The following is a 19132-nucleotide window of genomic DNA, read 5'->3' as shown; positions in this document are numbered from 1 at the left end:
ACCATTTGCCATACTGTAGCACTCTGTGAGTGTTTGTTCCTGTCCCCCAGTCTCACCATTCACTGTGTTGTTCCAATACACAGTTGGTAGAACAGGAAATGATACAGAGGCAGTCAGGCAAGTTGAAACCTGTGTGCGCACACAGGGCAGTGGTAGACTGCTAGGATTTATAACTGACACCACAGGACCTCTGAACATAGGACTCTTGGACAAGTGAACTAATTTGATGGAAACTAGATGGTGAAATAGAGATTTACCAGGTTTAATATGATGGGTATTAATGCAAATGGAAGTTATTAAACTCCCTCTGACATTTGGGAGCCGCTGAACATTCAGAGAGAAGAGGGCAAAGTTGGTACAAGCCTTGCATCTCCAGGTAGGCACATGTATTGTATCGTCAAGCCTTGAATTACATTGGTTTTATTGTAAGAGTTTGGTGTGATGTTAGTGTGCATTATTGTGACATGGGATTCCCTTTGAATGACACTTTGGCTATTCTGCTGTAAGTGGGGATTAAATCATAATGTGTTTAACTTGTTCTGCATAACATTTCTGACTCATTATAATGTAGAGTTGGTTTTTACCCTTGGCTTTATCAAAACCAAAACTTAATTTCAACACCATATCAATCAAGTTACTCAAACTCTAAGAAGATATTTAAAATGTATTTTCACCAGGACATTAGATCCAAGTACAATATCCAATGTCAACAAAATACAATTGTTATGATGACAGATCAGATGGCTCACTCACTTTGAATGCGTAAGAATGGAGAGGGAATCAACTTGGAGCAATTTGACTTCTGACTAGTAATTGGTCCTGGTTGTCAATGCTTTCACAATACTAAAATTAGAGGGAGGAACTGTGTTTTCTGCAGTTCTCCATTGGCCTCTGGAGGCCTTATATGGGAAACTGAGATTGCAGATTGACTATGGGGTGATCTGAGAATCGTCACTCCAGGGTGGTGCAGGGCTACAGGCTTCCTGTTCTGTGGGCTCTGTGTGTGTGTGTGCCCGTGTTGTGTGTCTTTAGTGCTCTAAATTTGGGGTTAGGGCGTTCTGCACTGCAGTGACTGCTGTCAGCAACTTCCTGTAACAGTATTTTCATGCACAGCGATGGGAACCAACATTTAATGGTGTCTGCCTGCCCATTTTCAAGTTAAAATCATGGAACAAAAATGGCCATACCTGTCAGTCTGCATTCTTTATGATAATAATCTGTAAGGCAGATGTGCATCATGTTGCTAGAGGACAAAGATGGACTTTAGTAACTGGGTACTTCCACAACAGAGACCCTATTAATTAATCAGAGATCCTATTAATTAGTTCTAATATGTAATTCTGTGAATCGCACAATGTTGAGGTTCCCCAACGCCTATTACTGTATGGCCAGTGTAGCAAAGTCCTGTCTCAGTTTACTGGATCTGAATGTATGTTTTTAATGCAAATAAAGTGTATGTCCCAAATGCCACTCTACCTATGGACCCTGGTAAAAAAAAGTAGGGTGCCATTTGAGATGCACAAAGTCCGATACAGCAGTTTTAAATGTACCCTTTCGACTGTTTCCAGCTCCCAAGATGACCTCTTCTGAAATGTGACTGTCTGCATCTCAATACAGAGGCCCCAGCCAGGGGAGCGGCTGACTGTATAGGCCTACCTACAGTAACATGGAGATGGTGCAGGTGGAGTTTGAGTATGAGTACACAGCCAGGGACGGGGCTCTGGTCTCCATCAAGCCCAACGACATGTAATTGATTTGAAAATATTTTTTGTTAAAATATTTCATAAAATAAATTAGTCATCAGCTCATGGTAAAATGAGTACAATTACAAACAAACAGATCGGACAACATGATATAGGTAATAGACGTACTGTGTGTTTTGCACAGCCCCCAAACATATTGTTTACATTGCCTTTTTGGGCCTGTAATGTTCACAGGTACATCTTGGTCTCCAGGACCAACGAGCACTGGTGGCACGTCCAGAAGGACCAGAGCACCAAGCCCTTCTACATCCCTGCAAAGTATGTGAGGGAGCTCTCTGTGGAGACTCAGGGCCAACTGGACCTCGCCGATCCTGGGAGTCACACATCCCCGCAGGCAACGACTGACAGAGAGCCAACGAAGATGTCTAACAAAGGTCAAAGGCCAGGCACTGTGATCAGGGTCCACGTGTCCACGGATCACTCTGGGAGATCACTTTCCTCTCACAGGAAGTCCACATTCAGGGTCTCACAAGACATCAATGATATCGAGCGGTATGAGCACGTGAAGACAATGGTGGGACTGCAGACTTCCAACAACGAGACTAGAGATAGCCCGCCGTGTGATGAAGAAGTGATGAAGAAGCATAGTTTAGTTCCAGGTGTCTCATTCAACTCAGCCTCAGACACTCCAGGTCTTGGCAATTTGCTGCAGCACCCTTCCCTAAAGCTCCTTGTCCCACCCGAGCCCACAAGTGTACTTCCTCAGTTGCAGTCAGGCCATTCTCCGTTTATCAAGGATCCAGTTGAACAGCAGAACTCCGACGGCTGGATGATGAAAACACTGGCAGGGGATCATAGTGGGCAATCTGATTTATATCAGGACCCTGATATCTATGAGACTATATCAGATATACCACTCTCAGAGATGACAGACATAGTGGAAACAGAACCGGCTGGATCTCTGGGTGCAACGAAAACACCAGCAGAACAGCAAAGCCTGGATCAAACTTGTGGTCCGATTGATTTTACAGCCCCTTCTCTTTCGGATCAGGTAAGATTGAGAGTCAGTGATTGATTTTCCTACATTCATTTCACATTTCCACAAACTTCAAAGTGTTTCCTTTCAAATGGTATCAAGAAATGCATATCCTTGTGAAAATCTGAAAAAAGTGTCAGATCCTTAAGAGGTTGTTAAGTAATGATAGACTGTTGTTTCTCTTTGCTTATTTAAGCTGTTCTTGCCATAATATGGACTTGGTCATTTACCAAATAGGGCTATCTTCTGTATACCAACCCTGCCTTGTCACAACACAACCGATTGGCTCAAATGCATTAAGAAGGAAAGGAATATGACAAATGAACTTTTCACAAGGCACACCTGTTTATTGAAATGCGTTCTAGGTGACTACCTCATTAAGCCGGTTGAGAGAATGCCAAGAGTGTGCAAAGCTATCGAGGCAAAGTGTGGCTACTTTGAAGAATCTCACCTATAAGATATATTTTGATTTGTTTAACACTTTTTTGGTTACTACATGATTCCATATGTGTTATTTCATAGTTTTGATGTCTAAACTATTATTATACACTGTAGAAAATAGTCAAAAATAAAGACCCTTGAATGAGTAGGTGTGTCCAAATCTTTGACTGGCACTGTACATAGTAGATAATAAACAGCAAGTAGCAGCAGCATAAAAAGGGGGTCAATGCAAATAGTCCACGTAGCCATTTGGTTAACTGTTCAGCAGTCGTATGGCTTGAGGGTAGAAGCTGTTAAGGAGCCTTTCGAACATAGATTGGGCTCTCTGGTAGCGCTTGCCATGTGGTAGCAGAGAGAGCAGTCTATGACTTGGGTGGCTGGAGTCTTTGACCATTTTTAGGGCCTTCCTCTGACACCGTCTGGTATAGAGCTCCTGGATGGCAGGAAGCTTGTCCCAAGTGATGTACTGGGCCGTACGCACTACCCTCTGTAGCGCCCTGCGGTCAGATGCCGAGCAGTTTCCAGGTGATGATGTAACCAGTCAGGATGGTACAGCTGTAGAAGTTTTTGAGGATCTGAGGACCCATGCCAAAGCTTTAAAGTCTCCTAAGGGGAAATAGCCTTTGTCGTGCCCTCTTCACGACTGTCTTGGTGTGTTTGGATCATGATAGTTGGTTGGTGATGTGGACATCAAGGAACTTGAAGCTCTCAACACACTCCACTACAGCCCCCGTCGATGGGATCTGAATACAGATATGAATCGGTTGGTCACAGATTCTTTAAAAAAAGGTTGGGCTGTGGATCAGAAAACCAGTCAGTGTCTGATGTGACCACCATTTACCTCGTGCAGCGCGACACATCTCCTTCTCATAATGTTTATCAGGCTGTTGATTGTAGCCTATGGAATGTTGTCCCACTCGTCTTCAATGGCTGTGCGAAGTTTCTGGCTATTGGTGGGACCTGGAATACGCTGTCGTACACATCGATCCAGAGCATCCCAAACGTGCTTAATGAGTGACATGTCTGAGTATGCAGGCCATGGAAGAATTTGAATATTTTCATCTTCCAGAAATTGTGTACAGATCCTTGCGACATGGCCATGCATTATCATGATGGAGGTGGATGAATGACACGACAATGGGCCTCAGGATCTTGTCACTGTATCTCTGCACAGTCAAATTGACATTGATAAAATGCAATTGTGTTCGTTGTCTGTAGCTTATGCCTGCCCATATCATAATCTCACTGCCACCATGGGGCACTCTGTTCACAACATTGACAGAAAACCGCTCGCCCACACAAAGCTATACATTTGGTTTGCGTTTGTGAGGCCGGTTGGACGTACTGCCAATTTCTGTAAAATGACAGCTTGTGTAGAGACATAAACATTAAAGATGGGAACATCTCTGGTGGACAGTCTTGTGGTCAACATGCCAATTGCACACTCCCTCACAACTTGAGACATGTGGCATTGTGTTGTGTGACAAAACTGCACATTTTAGTGGCCTTTTATTGCCCCCAGCACAAGGTGAACCTGTGTAATGATCATGCTGTTTAATCAGTTTCCCGATATGCCACACCTGTCAGGTGGATGGATTATCTTGGCAGAAGAGAAATGCTCAATAACAGGGATGTAAACAAATTTGTGCAAAACATTTGAGAAATATGCTTTTTGTGCGTAGGGAACATTTTTGGAATATTTGATTTCAGCTCATGAAACATGGGCCCAACACTTTACATGTTGTGTTTAGATATTTGTTCAGTACAGAAAACTGGAAAGTCAGTAAACATTTCCACATAATCAAAGTCTCTGGGGCCTACTGTCTAACTGTTTATTGGGCTTGCATCTGTCCTATGTCCCATTGTTCAGCAGCCCAATGGCTGATGGAGTGAAACATGCCTTGCTCCTATTCTTACTAAGCAATGGGACCCTTAATCTCCTTCTGGGGGGCAGCAGTTCAAAACATAGGGCAAGATTGTGTGTGGGGTCCTCTATGATGCGTTTGGCCTTGTCCATTGCCTGTTTATCATAGAGGCCCTGAAGCCCCCTGCGCTGCAGCTCACAGAGCTTGGACCCCAGATTCGCAGTCTGCCTAAGGATACCCTTATTATAAACTGACAGGCCACCGTACCAGGCCAGGAAACAGAGAGTTAGCACACTCTCTCTATATGGCAGGTGTAATAGTTGGAGAGTATCCGGGTGTTAACATTCGGTTGTCTCAGTCTGCGCAGGAGGTACAGTCGTTGTTGGTATTTTTATTGATATGCTTAGTGTTGGCATTAAAAGATTATGTGCTGTCCATGATGGTTCCCATGTACTTAACTCCCCACCCTCGCTTCACCACCCAGGACTAGGTGGCTCACTGGGTCTGCCTCTGGAAATCAATGAGCAGTTCTTTTGTTTGTTGATGTTGAGTGTGAGGTAGTTTTGCACCAGTCATGAACCCTTCATTGTAGTTACCCGGTTGTATTTATTTTAAGAAAAGGACTGGTCTGATTCGTTCCATGATTCATAGAGGAATTATTGCTGTACTCGATGTTTGTTTCCCAAATGGCACCTGGTCAAAAGTAGTGCCCTATATAGGGGAATATGGTGCAAATTGTGAATCAAACAATGAATCACAGTCACAGATGAGAACTAGGTGTATTGCTTGTGTCAGATATCCCAAAATTCGATTGTGGTCAACTGGACTCAGCTAATGAATCACAAACTATCACATTCAGAGAAATACCGTATTACCTTCTGGGATCCATCCATAAACATGAGTCAAAAGATGTTTTCAGTAAGTGAGGCTTGTGATCTGCATTAAAGATGCATGGTGATATTGTTGTTAACAGAATGCAATGTGTTTGGTTGAAAGTTGTGCTGTTAACTTGGTTTTTATCCATAAGAAATGTATCCATAAAACATGCATGAGATGATAAAAGCCCTGCTAATGTATGGAAAGATTCCCAACATAGCATGGCATATCTTGGCTGTAGTAGACTCAATTTATTATTCTATGCCAGCTCATCTACATATGAATACACACACACACTCTTTTGTGTGCCAGTCCAACGGGGTAAGGGGGTGCCCCTAGAATGCAACTGTAGTGTCCAGACCAGCTGATTCAAGTGTTGGTGCAACTGTCTGGAATACGTTAAGCGGGACCACATCACTGTTAGGTGCGTATGGACCTGTACAATTTGATTGGAACAATTATAAGTATCTGTCCGATTTCACAAAAGTGGAATCGTCTTTCTATCTCTTATTACATTTTATTTTTATTACCGTGAATGTGTGTCGGGTTTAGGGGAGAGTTGTTGGGGCAACCACAGAACAGGTTAGAAACTGGTTAATTCTGCTGGTTCGAATCGATAGGCTACATACATACTGTAACCAGAAAGGAAAGCGTTAATCCGAAATGTAGGCTACCAACAACCACTTCCAAACTGCTGGTTGTAGTTGATTCCAGTTGCTGCATGTTGCCAGAGCACCACGATAATTATCCAACCTAAAAAAATATATGGAAATTTAGCGAATGCAAATTACATTGAATAAAGTTGGTTGGCTTGACAGGCGCAACATCGTTTTTCGGAGAAACCTTGAACTTCCCACGAGTCCGATGTCATCTTTGGTTCACCTGTTCCGAGGTAAAGTGACGTAGGCCGCTTCTAGTATCGGGATGTACAGTCAAGCATGGAACTATTTGTATACATCTGGGTGTAGCCTATAAATTGGCTACATTTTATCTGCTCCGCTCACGATTTTAAAGTTATTACATTGTTCCAATGTGAAAACATTATGATTGCTGACTAAACTAGTATAGTAGGCCTAAATTGCTATAATATAACTTGATCTAGTTTGCAAACTGAAACGTGTAAATGTAGAAAGACTATTTAAAAAAGCTTAGATAAAGCCACCACAGATACTGGTTTATTTTCTCAAATCGGTTTTACCATAGGAAACTATCCCCAATTTACAGAAAGGCAGAGAGCTGGTTTGTGGCTTTCAACAATAATCCTCAGTGGAATGAATGACACCCTCACTTCCCCTGTCTGTCGGGACAATGGGGGAAGCATCCCAAATGGCACTCTACACCCTGTGTAGAGCACTACTTTTGACCAGGACCCATAGTGCTCAGCAATGAAATATATAGGGAATATGGTGCCATTTAGGACTCAGAAGGTTGCAACTCATGTGGACGTGCCAGGACCCCTCAAGTGGAGCCCCACTTCCCCAAATGGAGGTCCGTATCCATGGTAATGTGTGGGGGTTTAGAGTTTAACTCAGAAGAAGCAGCTAGCTAGGGCTTAGGTTAGGTGGCATTGACAACCATGCCATGCAGTGTGTGAATAGGCTATGCACAATGTGCACACTGGCAATCAAACTCACATTTAGGTAATTGTCAAGTCTTTACTCATTCTATCAGTACATGACATGGACTGTAGGCTAGTTCCATTGCTTCCTGAATTGAAGCGCTCTAGGTAAATATAATGAACCAAAATATAAATGCAACATGCAAAAATTTCACATTTTACTGAGTTACAGTTCATATAAGGAAATCAGTTAATTAGACCCTAATCAATGGATTTAACATGACTGCGAATACAGATATGCTTCTGTTGGTCAAATCAAATCACATTTATTTATAAAGCCCTTTTTACATAAGCAGATGTCACAAAGTGCTTATATAGAAACCCAGCCTAAAACCCCTAGAAAGGCAGGGACCGAGGAAAAAACCTAGAGAGGAACCAGGCTATGAAGGGTTGCCAGTCCTTTTCTGGCTGTGCCCGATGGAGATTATAAGAGAACATGGCCATTCAGGCCAGATTGTTCTTCAAGGTGTTCAAATGTTCATAGATGACCAGCAGTATCACAGACACATTTGAGAAATACTAAAAAAGGTAGGGTCGTGGATCATTAAACCAATCTGTATCTGGTGTGATCACCATTTGCCTCATGCAGTGTGAAACGTCTCCTTTGCATAGAGTTGATCAGGCTGTTGATTGTGGAGTGTTGTCCCATTCTTCTTCAATGGCTGTGTGAAGTTACTGGATATTGGCAGGAACTGGAACATGCTGTCATTCATGTTGATCCAGAGCATTCCAAACGTGCTCAATGGGTGACATGTCTGGTGAGTATGCAGGCCATGGAAGAACTGGGACATTTTCATCTTCCAGGAATTGTGTACAGATCCTTGCGACATGAGGCTGTGCATTATCATGCTGAAACATGAGGCACGACAATGGATCCCTAGGGCTCTGGTCAAAAGTAGTGCACTTTAAAGGAAATAGGGTGCCATTTGGGACTGTCTGTGAGTGAGATGTTTTCTGATTCAATTGAAGTGGTTGTCCTTGAATTATAGCTGTGCTGCTCAGGGATATTATGTTTTATTGTGGTCATTAGGCCTTGGTAGTGGTGAGTGGTTAGTCTTGGTTTATTGGTACTAGTGTGTGAACCAGAGCAACAGTTCTAGCACTACCAGAGCCCATAGGGTCAAAAACAGTGCACTACAAAGCGAATAGGAGGTTATCTGGGACATATCCTAGGCATGGCTTCTAAACTGAAATCATGTGGAGGTTATTTGAGAGTAAGGGTGGGTGAATAGATTTAGATGAATCCAACATTTAGGCTAACACGCAATGTCATGATCCCGAGGCTGTCATGATGGTTGGATTATCGAGTGGAGTGGACTATCCTAGTTAAATACAAATTAACTCAATTGACATGAAAGTGAATGTAGGAATGCATTGCTTATATGATCCAATTAATCAGCAATTCCTTAACTATTGTTGTAAACAAACTTTTCTCGTGAAAAAGAATAGTAATAGTGTTATCTTCATGTTCATGCATCACTAGATGTATTGCTTTGGTAAACACACACACACCACTTGAGTGGGAGGTGGAAAGTCATAATTTTTCTCTGTACTTGTGTAGTATCTCCTCTAGCAGCTCCCATTGACTGCTCCTCAGCTGTAATGAGACAATTCAATGACTGCATTTACACAGGCAACCCAATTCTGATGTTTTTTTTCTCACTAATTGGTCTTTTGACCAATCAGATCAGTGCTGAAAAAGTTGTGATGTGAAAAGACCTGATGTGACTCGTCAAAAGAACAATTAGTGAATAAAATATCAGAATGGGGCTGCCCGTCTACACGCAGCCAATGTCTCAAGTATCTTGTCTCCTTGGTCAAGTAATCATATTAGACCCGGAATGCCTTTCATGTCGTCTTGATTCATGTTTTTATAAAACTTTTTTTTTTTTACATATTCTATATTCGTAATGATAGGGTTAACTGTTTGGGACTTGGATATCAAAGCTCCTGAGATCTTCTTACCTTAAGTAAATATGTATTTTATCTAAGTAGCTTTACTGTGTACAGTACTGCAGACATTCTTGGGCAGCAGTTGTTACCACGTATCTTTGACTTGGGCTCTTATAATGTTACCACAGTATATTCAGACATTACCATATCATCTCTCTTTTGTGTTCATCTCTATGTACCATCTATGTTCTAGAATATCTATGTTCTAGAGATCTGTTTTCCTGCAGATCCTACTGGAGCTGGTTTTCTGCGTCGGGGCAGTCAGAAGAGTGTCAGTCAGCCTGGCCTGAGGAGATGGGTAGGGAAGTGATAAGGTTGGTGTGCTGTATGTAGATTGTAGAAGGTAGAACTAGAATTCCACACAGCATTCTCTGGGGTAATCCAGGATTCTGGGCCATGAGGAGTGATGTAACGGGGGAGGAGTCAGACTCATTCAATAGGCCGACTGTTTTTGTGGTGTGATTAGGGCCCCAATTTGCTTCCCTATTGTTTGATTGGATGATTGCTAAATCGGTTAAGTAATCAGGCAGATTGCTGATTCATAGCATTGCTCAGGGCTACAGTATGAGAGAAATGTCAGCTTTTTCTCCTTTAGGGCAATTAAAGACTATGCAAAATATTGCAATCGTCTCCTAGTTCAACAACATAACAAGGTTTCCTCTTCCGCAGTGCTTTACTTTCACTCTTGGTTGGCATTTCAATTTTAAACACTCACAAAACAGAGGATGTATGATCTTTGACAAACTTTTTTTTAAATCATGAATTAAATTACTTAACTTAACAGGGGATACAGCCCATTCAAATGTATCTGTCTGCATCAATGAAGTGTGTTGTCCACTCAGGTCCTTGTTTGTGAGTCTGAAATACAGGCCTCCTCTGTGCTTATGTAATAGCATAAGCATAGTGCGAGGCTGCTGGCCCGGGCACATTTGAATAGCAAAACACCTTGTGCCCAGGTACCAAATATAGAGGTGAAACATTTGGGATGTTCCAGGAACTGTATTCGCCAAGGTGCCAGTCGGTTTCTGCTGTCTTGCCAACTGGTTGACATGGCATCTCTGATGTTTACTGCAGATAATATTCCTGCTTGGTGAATCCAAGCCAATGGATGTAAAAAATAACTATTCAAACGTCAACTGCAACCGCCAGCCTGAATCTGAAAAACACTACAGTCATTGATGGAGATGTAGTGCTACTATTGTACACCAACCCCAATATTGGTTGGTGTGTTGTGATACTATTGGTTGGGGTATTATCATTATGCTATTGGTTGGGGTATTATCATTATACTATTGGTTGGGGTGTTATGATACAGTGCCTTCGGAAAGTATTCAGACCCCTTGACTTTTTCACATTTTGTTAGGTTCCAGCCTTGTTCAAAAGTTGATTACATTTATTTTTTTCCTCATCAATCTACACACAATACCCCATAGTGACAAAACAAAAACAGGTTTTTAGACATGTTTGATAGTTTATTAAAAATAAAACTGAAATATTACATTTACATACAGTTGAAGTTTACATACACCTTAGCCAAATACATTTAAACTAACTTTTTCACAATTCCTGACTTTTAATCCTAGTAAAACTTCCCTGTTTTAGGTCAATTAGGATCACCACTTTATTTTAAGAATGTGAAATGTCAGAATAATAATAGAGAGAATGATATATTTCAGCTTTAATTTCTTTCATCACATTCCCAGTAGGTCAGAAGTTTACATACACCCAATTAGTATTTGGTAGCATTGCCTTTAAATTGTTTAACTTCGGTCAAACGTTTTGGGTAGCCTTCCACAAGCTTCCCACAATAAGTTGTTTGAATTTTGGCCCATTCCTCCTGACAGGGCTGGTGTAACGGAGTCAGGTTTGTAGGCCTCCTTGCTCGCACACGCTTTTTCAGTTCTGCCCACAAATCTTCTATAGGATTGAGGTCAGGGCTTTGTGATGGCCACTCCAATACCTTGACTTTGTTGTCATTAAGCCATTTTGCCACAGCTTTGGAAGTATGCTTGGGGTCATTGTCCAATTGGAAGACCCATTTACAACCAATCTTTAACTGATGTCTTGAGATGTTGCGTCAATATACCAACGTAATTTTCTATTCCCATGATGCCATCTATTTTGTGAAGTGCACCAGTCCCTCCTGCAGCAAAGCACCCCCACAACATGATGCTGCCTCACTCGTGCTTCACTGTTGGGATGGTGTTCTTCAGCTTGCAAGCCTCCCTCTTTTTCCTCCAAACATAACGATGGTCATTATGGCCAAACAGTTCTATTTTTGTTTCATCAAACCAGAGGACATTTCTCCAAAAAGTACGATCTTTATCCCCATGTGCAGTTGCAAACCGTAGTCTGGCTTTTTTATGACGGTTTTGGAGCAGTGGCTTCATCCTTGCTGAGCGGCCTTTCAGGTTATGTCGATATAGGACTTGTTTTACTGTGGATATAGATAATTTTGTACCTGTTTCCTCCAGCATCTTCACAAGGTCCTTTGCTGTTGTTCTGGGATTGATTTGCACTTTTCGCACCAAAGTACGTCATCTCTAGGAGACAGATATGACGGCTGCGTGGTCCCATGGTGTTTATACTTGCATACTATTGTTTGAACAGATGAACGTGGTACCTTCAGGCATTTGGACATTGCTCCCAATGATGAACCTGACTTGTCTACTATTTTTTACCTGAGGTCTTGGCTGATTTATTTTGATTTTCCCATGATGTCAAGCAAAGGGGCACTGAGTCTGAAGGTAGGCCTTGAAATACATCCACAGGTACACCTCCAATTGACTCAAATGTTGTCAATTAGCCTATCACAAGCTTCTAAAGCCATGACTTCATTTTATGGAATTTTCCAAGCTGTTTAAAAGGCAGTCAACTTAGTATATGTAAACTTCTGACCCACTGGAATTGTGATACAGTGAATTATAAGTGAAATAATCTGTCTGTAAACAATTGTTGGGAAAATGTACTTGTGTCATGCACAAAGTATATGTCCTTACCGACTTGCCAAAACTAGTTTTTTAACAAGACATTTGTGGAGTGGTTGAAAAATGAGTTTTAATGACTCCAACCTAAGTGTATGTAAACTTCTCATTTCAACTGTAAGTATTCATAGCCTTTACTCAGTACTTTGTTGAAGCACCCACCTTTGGTAGTGATTACAGCCTTGAGTCTTCTTGGGTATGATGCTGCAAGCTTGGCACACCTGTATCTGGGGAGTTTCTCCCATTCTTCTCTGCAGATCCTCTCAAGCTCTGTCATGTTGGATGGGGAGCGTCGCAGCACAGCTATTTTCAGGTCTCAACAGAGATGTTCGATCGGGTTCAAGTCCGGGCTCTAGCTGGGCCACTCAAGGACATTCAGAGACCACTCCTGCGCTGTCTTGGCTGTGTGCTTAGGGTCATTGTCCTGTTGGAAAGTGAACCTTCGCCCCAGTCTGAGGTCCTGAGTGCTCTGGAGCAGGTTTTCATAAAGGACCTCTTTGTACTTTGTGCCATTAAACTTTGCCTCGATCCTGACTAGTCTCCCAGTCCCTTCCGCTGAAAAACATCCCCACAGCGTGATGCTACCACCACTATGCTTCACCATAAGGATGGTGCCAGGTTTCCTCCAGATGTGACGCTTGGCATTCAGGCGAAAGAGTTCAATCTTGGTTTCATCAGACCGGAGAATCTTGTTTCTCATGGTGTGAGAGTCTTTAAGTGCCTCTTGGCAAACTCCAAGCGGCCTGTCATGTGCCTTTTACTGAGGAGTGGGTTCCGTCTGGCCACTCTACCATAAAGGCCTGATTTGCTGCAGAGATAGGTTGTCCTTCTGGAAGGTTCTACATCTCCACAGAGGAACTCTAGAGCTCTTTCAGAGTGACCACTGTGTTCTTAGTCACCTCCCTGACCAAGGCCAATCTCCCCCGATTGCTCAGTTTGGCCGGGCGGGCAGCTCTAGGAAGAGTCTTGGTGGTTCCCAACTTATTCCATTTAAGAATGGAATAAGTTGGGAACCACCAAGACTCTTCCTAGAGCTGCCCGTGTGTTCTTGGTCCTTCAGTGCTGTAGACATTTTTTGGTACCCTTCTCCGGATCTGTGCCTTGACACAATCCTGTCTTTGAGCTCTACGGACAATTCCTTTGGCCTCATGGCTTGGTTTTTGCTCTGACATGCACTGTCAAATGTGGGACCTTTTATAGACCTTTTATAGACAGGTCCAAATCATGTACAATCAATTACATTTACCACAGTTGGACTCCAATCAAGTTGTAGAAACATCTCAAGGATGATCAATGGAAACGGGATGCACCTGAGCTCAATTTCGAGTCTCATAGCAAAGGGTCTGAATACTTATGTTTTATTTTTTGAATGCATTTGCAAAAATTTCATTATGGGGTATTGTGTGTAATTAAAAAAAATATTTAATCAATTTCAGAATAAGGCTGTAAAGTAACAATGTGGAAAAAGTCAAGGGGTCTGAATACTTTCTGATGGCACTGTACTTATGGTTTTGTGTGTTATAATACTATTAGTTGATGAATTATGATGATGCTATTGGTTGCAGTGATATGATAAGTATTATCATACTATTAGTTGTGTTAGTATGGATGTTATGGTACTACATTTCAGCCAAAGGCTTCAGACAGTCAGCAGTCTGATCTGTGAACAGTCTGATCCTCCCTGGAAGGAAGTGATGGTTGAGCAACTGTCCCTTCACTAAAGTTTCCTGTCTCAAGTCAAACACCCACCTACTCTGCAGTCTGAGCATCAGCCACTCTGGGTTCCTCTTAGTTTTACAGCAACATTGTCCATTAAAATGTGTACATTTCTCCTCTACACAGTGCACAATTGTACTTTTCTATGTAAATTTATCAAGCAATTCTTAAACATTTGTTGTCATTTGATTTGGAAACCAATAGTAGTAGTCCGATTCTTACTGTTAATGCTACTTTCAGGCTGATTACAGAATTTCTAATGTTAATGTAAAGACTACTTCACAAAGAGAAGGAGATATAACCCAAACCAGAGTTATAACAGTCAAACCATGACCTTTGTGAGTACAGTGGACTAGCTAAACCCAGAGTTTTTTTTTCAGTTTCCTCTTAGTTCTGCCTTGGCTTCCTCACTAATTAATCTAATTCACCACTTGAGTAAAGGAATGCACTCTCCTAAAGCTTTGTTTCCATGCCGACATTTCCTTTTTCATCATTGGTAAGACAGAAAGGAAGTGGGTTCAAATGACCTGTCCTCTTTCTATCTGCCTCCTCTCTCTCTCTCTCTTTCTCTCTCTCTCTTTCTTTCTTTCTTTCTTTCTTTCTTTCTTTCTTTCTTTCTTTCTTTCTTTCTTTCTCTCTCTCTCTCTCTCTCTCTCTCTCTCTCTCTCTCTCTCTCTCTCTCTCTCTCTCTCTTTCTCTCTCTCTCTCTTTCTCTCTCTCTCTTTCTCTCTCTCTCTCTTTCTCTCTCTCTCTTTCTCTTTCTCTCTCTCTCTCTTTTCTCTCTCTCTCTCTCTCTCTTTCTTGCTCGCTGTCTATCTCTCTCTCTGCCGCCCTCCATCTGAAACACCCCTCCCCTCCCCCTGTCATTGTAACAGAGTAGGCAGTTCTCCTTTCGGAGGCATCTCTGTCATTGGTGTGTGTGTGCCTGTCTGCCTGCCTCTGCTTCTGTCAGTTCAGTCCTGTGGTAGCTTGTGTAGCTGTGCTCTGGTCAGCTGTATTATATGGCTCTACTAATTAGGATTACATAAACATGGTGGATCTTTATGCAAAGCCCCGGCATGGGTATCAGACCCGGGGGGGCTTGGTTCTACCAATTGCAAACCAGGTAGGTCCAGAACAAACTGTATAGCGTATGTCTCTAAATGCAACAATGCAGCCTCACCAAAACTGTCAGTGCACTGGTTTTGATGGATCTATGGCTAAATTGGCTGGTTCTGAATGTAGATCAGAGTGTGTTGGGTTTGTTGTACAGTGTATATACAATATTGACAGTGTTTACGTCTACCTTGTTATCACTTTCTTGCTTCCTGTTGAGTCTACTTAGTCTCACCCTTCTGCGGATATATTGCTTCAGCTCAACTTTGTTTTCCTCTGTTGCCGTGTATGTCAACCCCAGAGAGCATGCTCAGTAACACAAGTAACGCCGCCTTCCGCATGGTTAGTGCATAGATCCATTAAGCACTCTTGACGTTAGAGTTTTGCCAGGTGTAAGTTGACAAATTTGCCAACACAAAACCATAGTTTCTCGCATATGGGTGTTACATTTACTGTGAGGTGCTTACTGTGTGTGTTGATGAAATGGGTAGATTTGAGGGTTTTGCCTGTTTATGTTTATTGGTGACACTGACATTTTGCCCACACAAAGACCGACTTTCTCACTTCTGGTTAGTGTGTGTTTACTGTGTGGTGTTTGCTCTGGGTAGATATATTTTCCAGTGGGCAGGGGAGGGGGCATTTCAGAATCAACACAGCGAGAGATCAATGATGCAACTCTCTAATTTCCTCTTGCTTGTCTGTATTCTGTTGATCTATTTTTGATTTGATTGCCTGGTCATGTGTATTGATAACCTTGTGTTGATAATGAGATCAATAATGATTCTAATGACAGGCCAAAAACCTCTAGATGGGACACCGAGTCCATATCTGATACAAAATGTATTATTATTAACCAGAGAAAAATAGTCAAATTTACTAATTTCTATCCATATCTGCCTTCCGACCTTTGACCCATATAAATAGGCTTCCGACCTGTCACCGATCATCAAACCAGTGGTAGGTTTTCATAGTCTAAAGGATCCTGGTGTGATAGTCCACACCAGAAGGCTATGAGAGAGGAAGGGAGAGATCAACAGTCCCTCTCACAGTGCCATGATGATGACAACATATCCATCAGGTTTCCCAGAGGGACGTCCCAGGAATCATAAAGTCAGTCAGACACCTCCTCATTGGAATACAGCAGGTGAAACTTAGGCCACTGGAACAGATAAGAAAAGACTCCAGGTTAGACTCGGGCCTCTGAAAATGTAGGATCTGATCGTCTATTTTAGATGTGGGTCATTTCAACGGAAGTAGGTAGCCTAGTGGTTAAGAGTTTTGGGCCAGTAACTGAAAAGTTGCTGGTTCGAATATCCAAGCCAACTAGGTGAAAAATCTGTCTGTGCCCTTGAGCAAGGCACTTAACCCTAATTGCTCTTGTAAGTCGCTCTGGATAAATGACCAAAATATAAATGAAAAACATTGATTTTAGCAGGAGTGAGTGAGTGTGCCAATGTTTTCTGGAATGATGAACACAGACTTACTTTAGGCATGTACATCTCTCTCCTTCACTGTCATTTATTCAATACGATTAAACCTATTTATCTGAGGGGCAATTTCTTGGGGCAGTCTGCAACAACAATGACAACAAGACTAACATGTAGGCTAACTCAACTAACCTAACCATGTGTATTGGTCTTGACTAGGCCTATATTTACATACTGGTGATATATTTAGCCTCCTACTGTAAAATGGTTTCTATAACTGTGGGTCGCAGATAAGAGGAAGAATAAAATGTACTATGAACTTATATTCAGTCAACAGTTGAATTTGATTATATTCAGTGAAAGTGTGAGTCATCATTTTTTTTTCAGTTCTGTAATGTAGAGAATTGAAAGTGCGCCTGCTGTAGTTGATTAGTAACCATTGTTGAACTTTTGAATGAAACCTGAATATTGGCCTTCTATGTTTGTTTGTGGACAGTTGTTATTGTTCTAGAACATTACCACCACCCTTAGACGAAAGACAATGTCACACAGGAATGCCTGGGCGGACTGTGAAGTAGGCATAGAGTTTTAGTTTGTTGAGTGTTGCACCTCCACTTTTGGCAATGCAGAGTCTGTGTCTGTGGGTAACTGGGTAATAGTGGGTGTCTGTATATTTAGACAAAAACGAGGCAGTGGGTTGTGGTCTGGAGCTCATTGCTTTCTGTTTAGCTTTAGATTTGACTTTCTGAGCTGACTGCACCGGAAGACTGTTCTGTCACCCTCTTTCTGAGTGCTATAGGTGAAAGTGGCTTTTTTTTTCTCCAGAAATATCACAGCTTCTTTTATCTACTCAGAACCACCTGACTGTCTATAGAGCTGTGAGACTAAAGTTGATGTTAGTTTTTTATTCACAGGTTTGTCTCTCTGCTGCATTAAGTATTCTGACAGCCTAGAATCAGTGTCACTTGACCTCAGCCTCGTCCCAGATCTGGTTGTGCTGTTTTTCCAACTCCTATGGTTATTGTCAACACATAAACAGATCTGGGACAAGGCTTGGCGTCACTCTGTAGTTCTAAACTTTTCCAGATGACCCCTGACCCATATTTCCTGCTCTTCCCATAGGTTGACAATGAGAGTGCCCAGAACGCTGTGTACGTCAATGTAGCGGAGCTCCACAGAAACGTCTCTGAGTCCCCCCTCTCGGCCTCCTCCCCTCCCTGCTCTCCTCCTTACCTGGACTCTGAGGGATGGGAGGTGCACACTGACCAGGAGAGTGGACAGGAGTACTACTACCACCCTGAATCGGGGCAGACTACCTGGGACAACCCCCACATAGACCCTGAGGCTCCCGCTGAGGAGCCTGTGTGTTTGTCTCCCTCGCCCTCCCCTCAGTCCCCCACCTCCACCTCTGTCTCCGCCCCTGCATGGACCGCTGACTGGGAGCAGTGTTTGGATGTGACTAGCGGCCGCCAGTACTTCTACAACCCAGTATCGGGAGAGACGTCTTGGGAGCCCCCAGAGCCACAGTGCCCCTATCCCCCTCTGATGGAGCCGCTGAGTGGGCACAGCTCTCTGGAGGAAGGGCCGGTAAGGCCTGCTCCACTTAGACACTCACTTACTTCGTCTATTATAGTTTCACCCATGGGAAGTCTACAAATAATACAACACTCATCTTTTTAATGAAGTTAAGCTCCTACAGTACATAGCAGGCAGTTATTTTTCATAGATGTAGTTTCCCTCACACTATTAGGCAATGCATTCGTTGACCTTGTTGTGAACTTTTTGCGAACTGCATTCTCGTGTTTTCACAATTCTAAAGAGATGTGAAAGAATAAGCTAAAAGCTGTTTAAACTGCTTCGTTGAAATGAGGAACTTTGAAAAGCTGAAAGGAACCTAGGAGGAAGGTTATCCATTGTCCTGTTCTCGATCTGTTTTGAAGCAGCACAATGAGATCACTGAATATAACATTCTCACAACGTGTGTGTGTATCTCTGTGTTGTCTGTCCTGTCTGTGGGTGTGTTTCTGTGTTCACATGCATGTGTGTGTGCATGATGTGTGTGTGTCCAGCCTCCCCTGCCTGAGGAGGACTACCCAGGTGAGGCTGACCTACCTGAATCCCTGGAAGAGGAGCCATTGGCTTTGTCCCCAGTGGACCCTCACTCCTTCCATAACGACTACAACCCCAGCCATGTGATCCAGGCAGTCATCCCCAGGGCCAGCCTGGACAGGAGCGCTCCAACTGGCTGGAACCTCAATATAGACCCTGATGGAACATGGGTGTTCTCCAGCAAACACACACCTGAGCAGGTACACAGACCCTTTATTTAGCCATTATTTATTCAGGTTAGTCTCATTGAGGTAAAGAGAGAGAGAGACCTATCCAGGAATGAAATCTAGGGGGAGACCATGCCACTTG

General features: G+C 42.7%; 1 protein-coding gene across 1 annotated transcript in view; it reads left to right on the top strand.

Annotated features, from left to right (window-relative positions):
- Positions 1–115: 115 nt before the first annotated feature.
- The window catches only part of LOC115144299 (rho GTPase-activating protein 27-like), a 28597-nt gene continuing 9580 nt past the window's right edge, over positions 116–19132 (top strand). The window contains exons 1-5 of the mRNA XM_029685217.2: positions 116–376; positions 1569–1746; positions 1938–2754; positions 17837–18301; positions 18784–19023. Of these exons, the coding sequence (XP_029541077.2) occupies positions 1667–1746; positions 1938–2754; positions 17837–18301; positions 18784–19023 (1602 nt within the window). The 5' untranslated portion in view covers positions 116–376; positions 1569–1666. The remainder of the gene's footprint in view (positions 377–1568; positions 1747–1937; positions 2755–17836; positions 18302–18783; positions 19024–19132) is intronic.

This window comes from Oncorhynchus nerka, linkage group LG16 (assembly GCF_034236695.1).
Source record: "Oncorhynchus nerka isolate Pitt River linkage group LG16, Oner_Uvic_2.0, whole genome shotgun sequence".
Classification (NCBI taxonomy): domain Eukaryota; kingdom Metazoa; phylum Chordata; class Actinopteri; order Salmoniformes; family Salmonidae; genus Oncorhynchus; species Oncorhynchus nerka.
The sequence above is the reverse complement of the archived record's forward strand: the minus strand, read 5'-3'. Positions and strand labels throughout refer to the sequence as shown.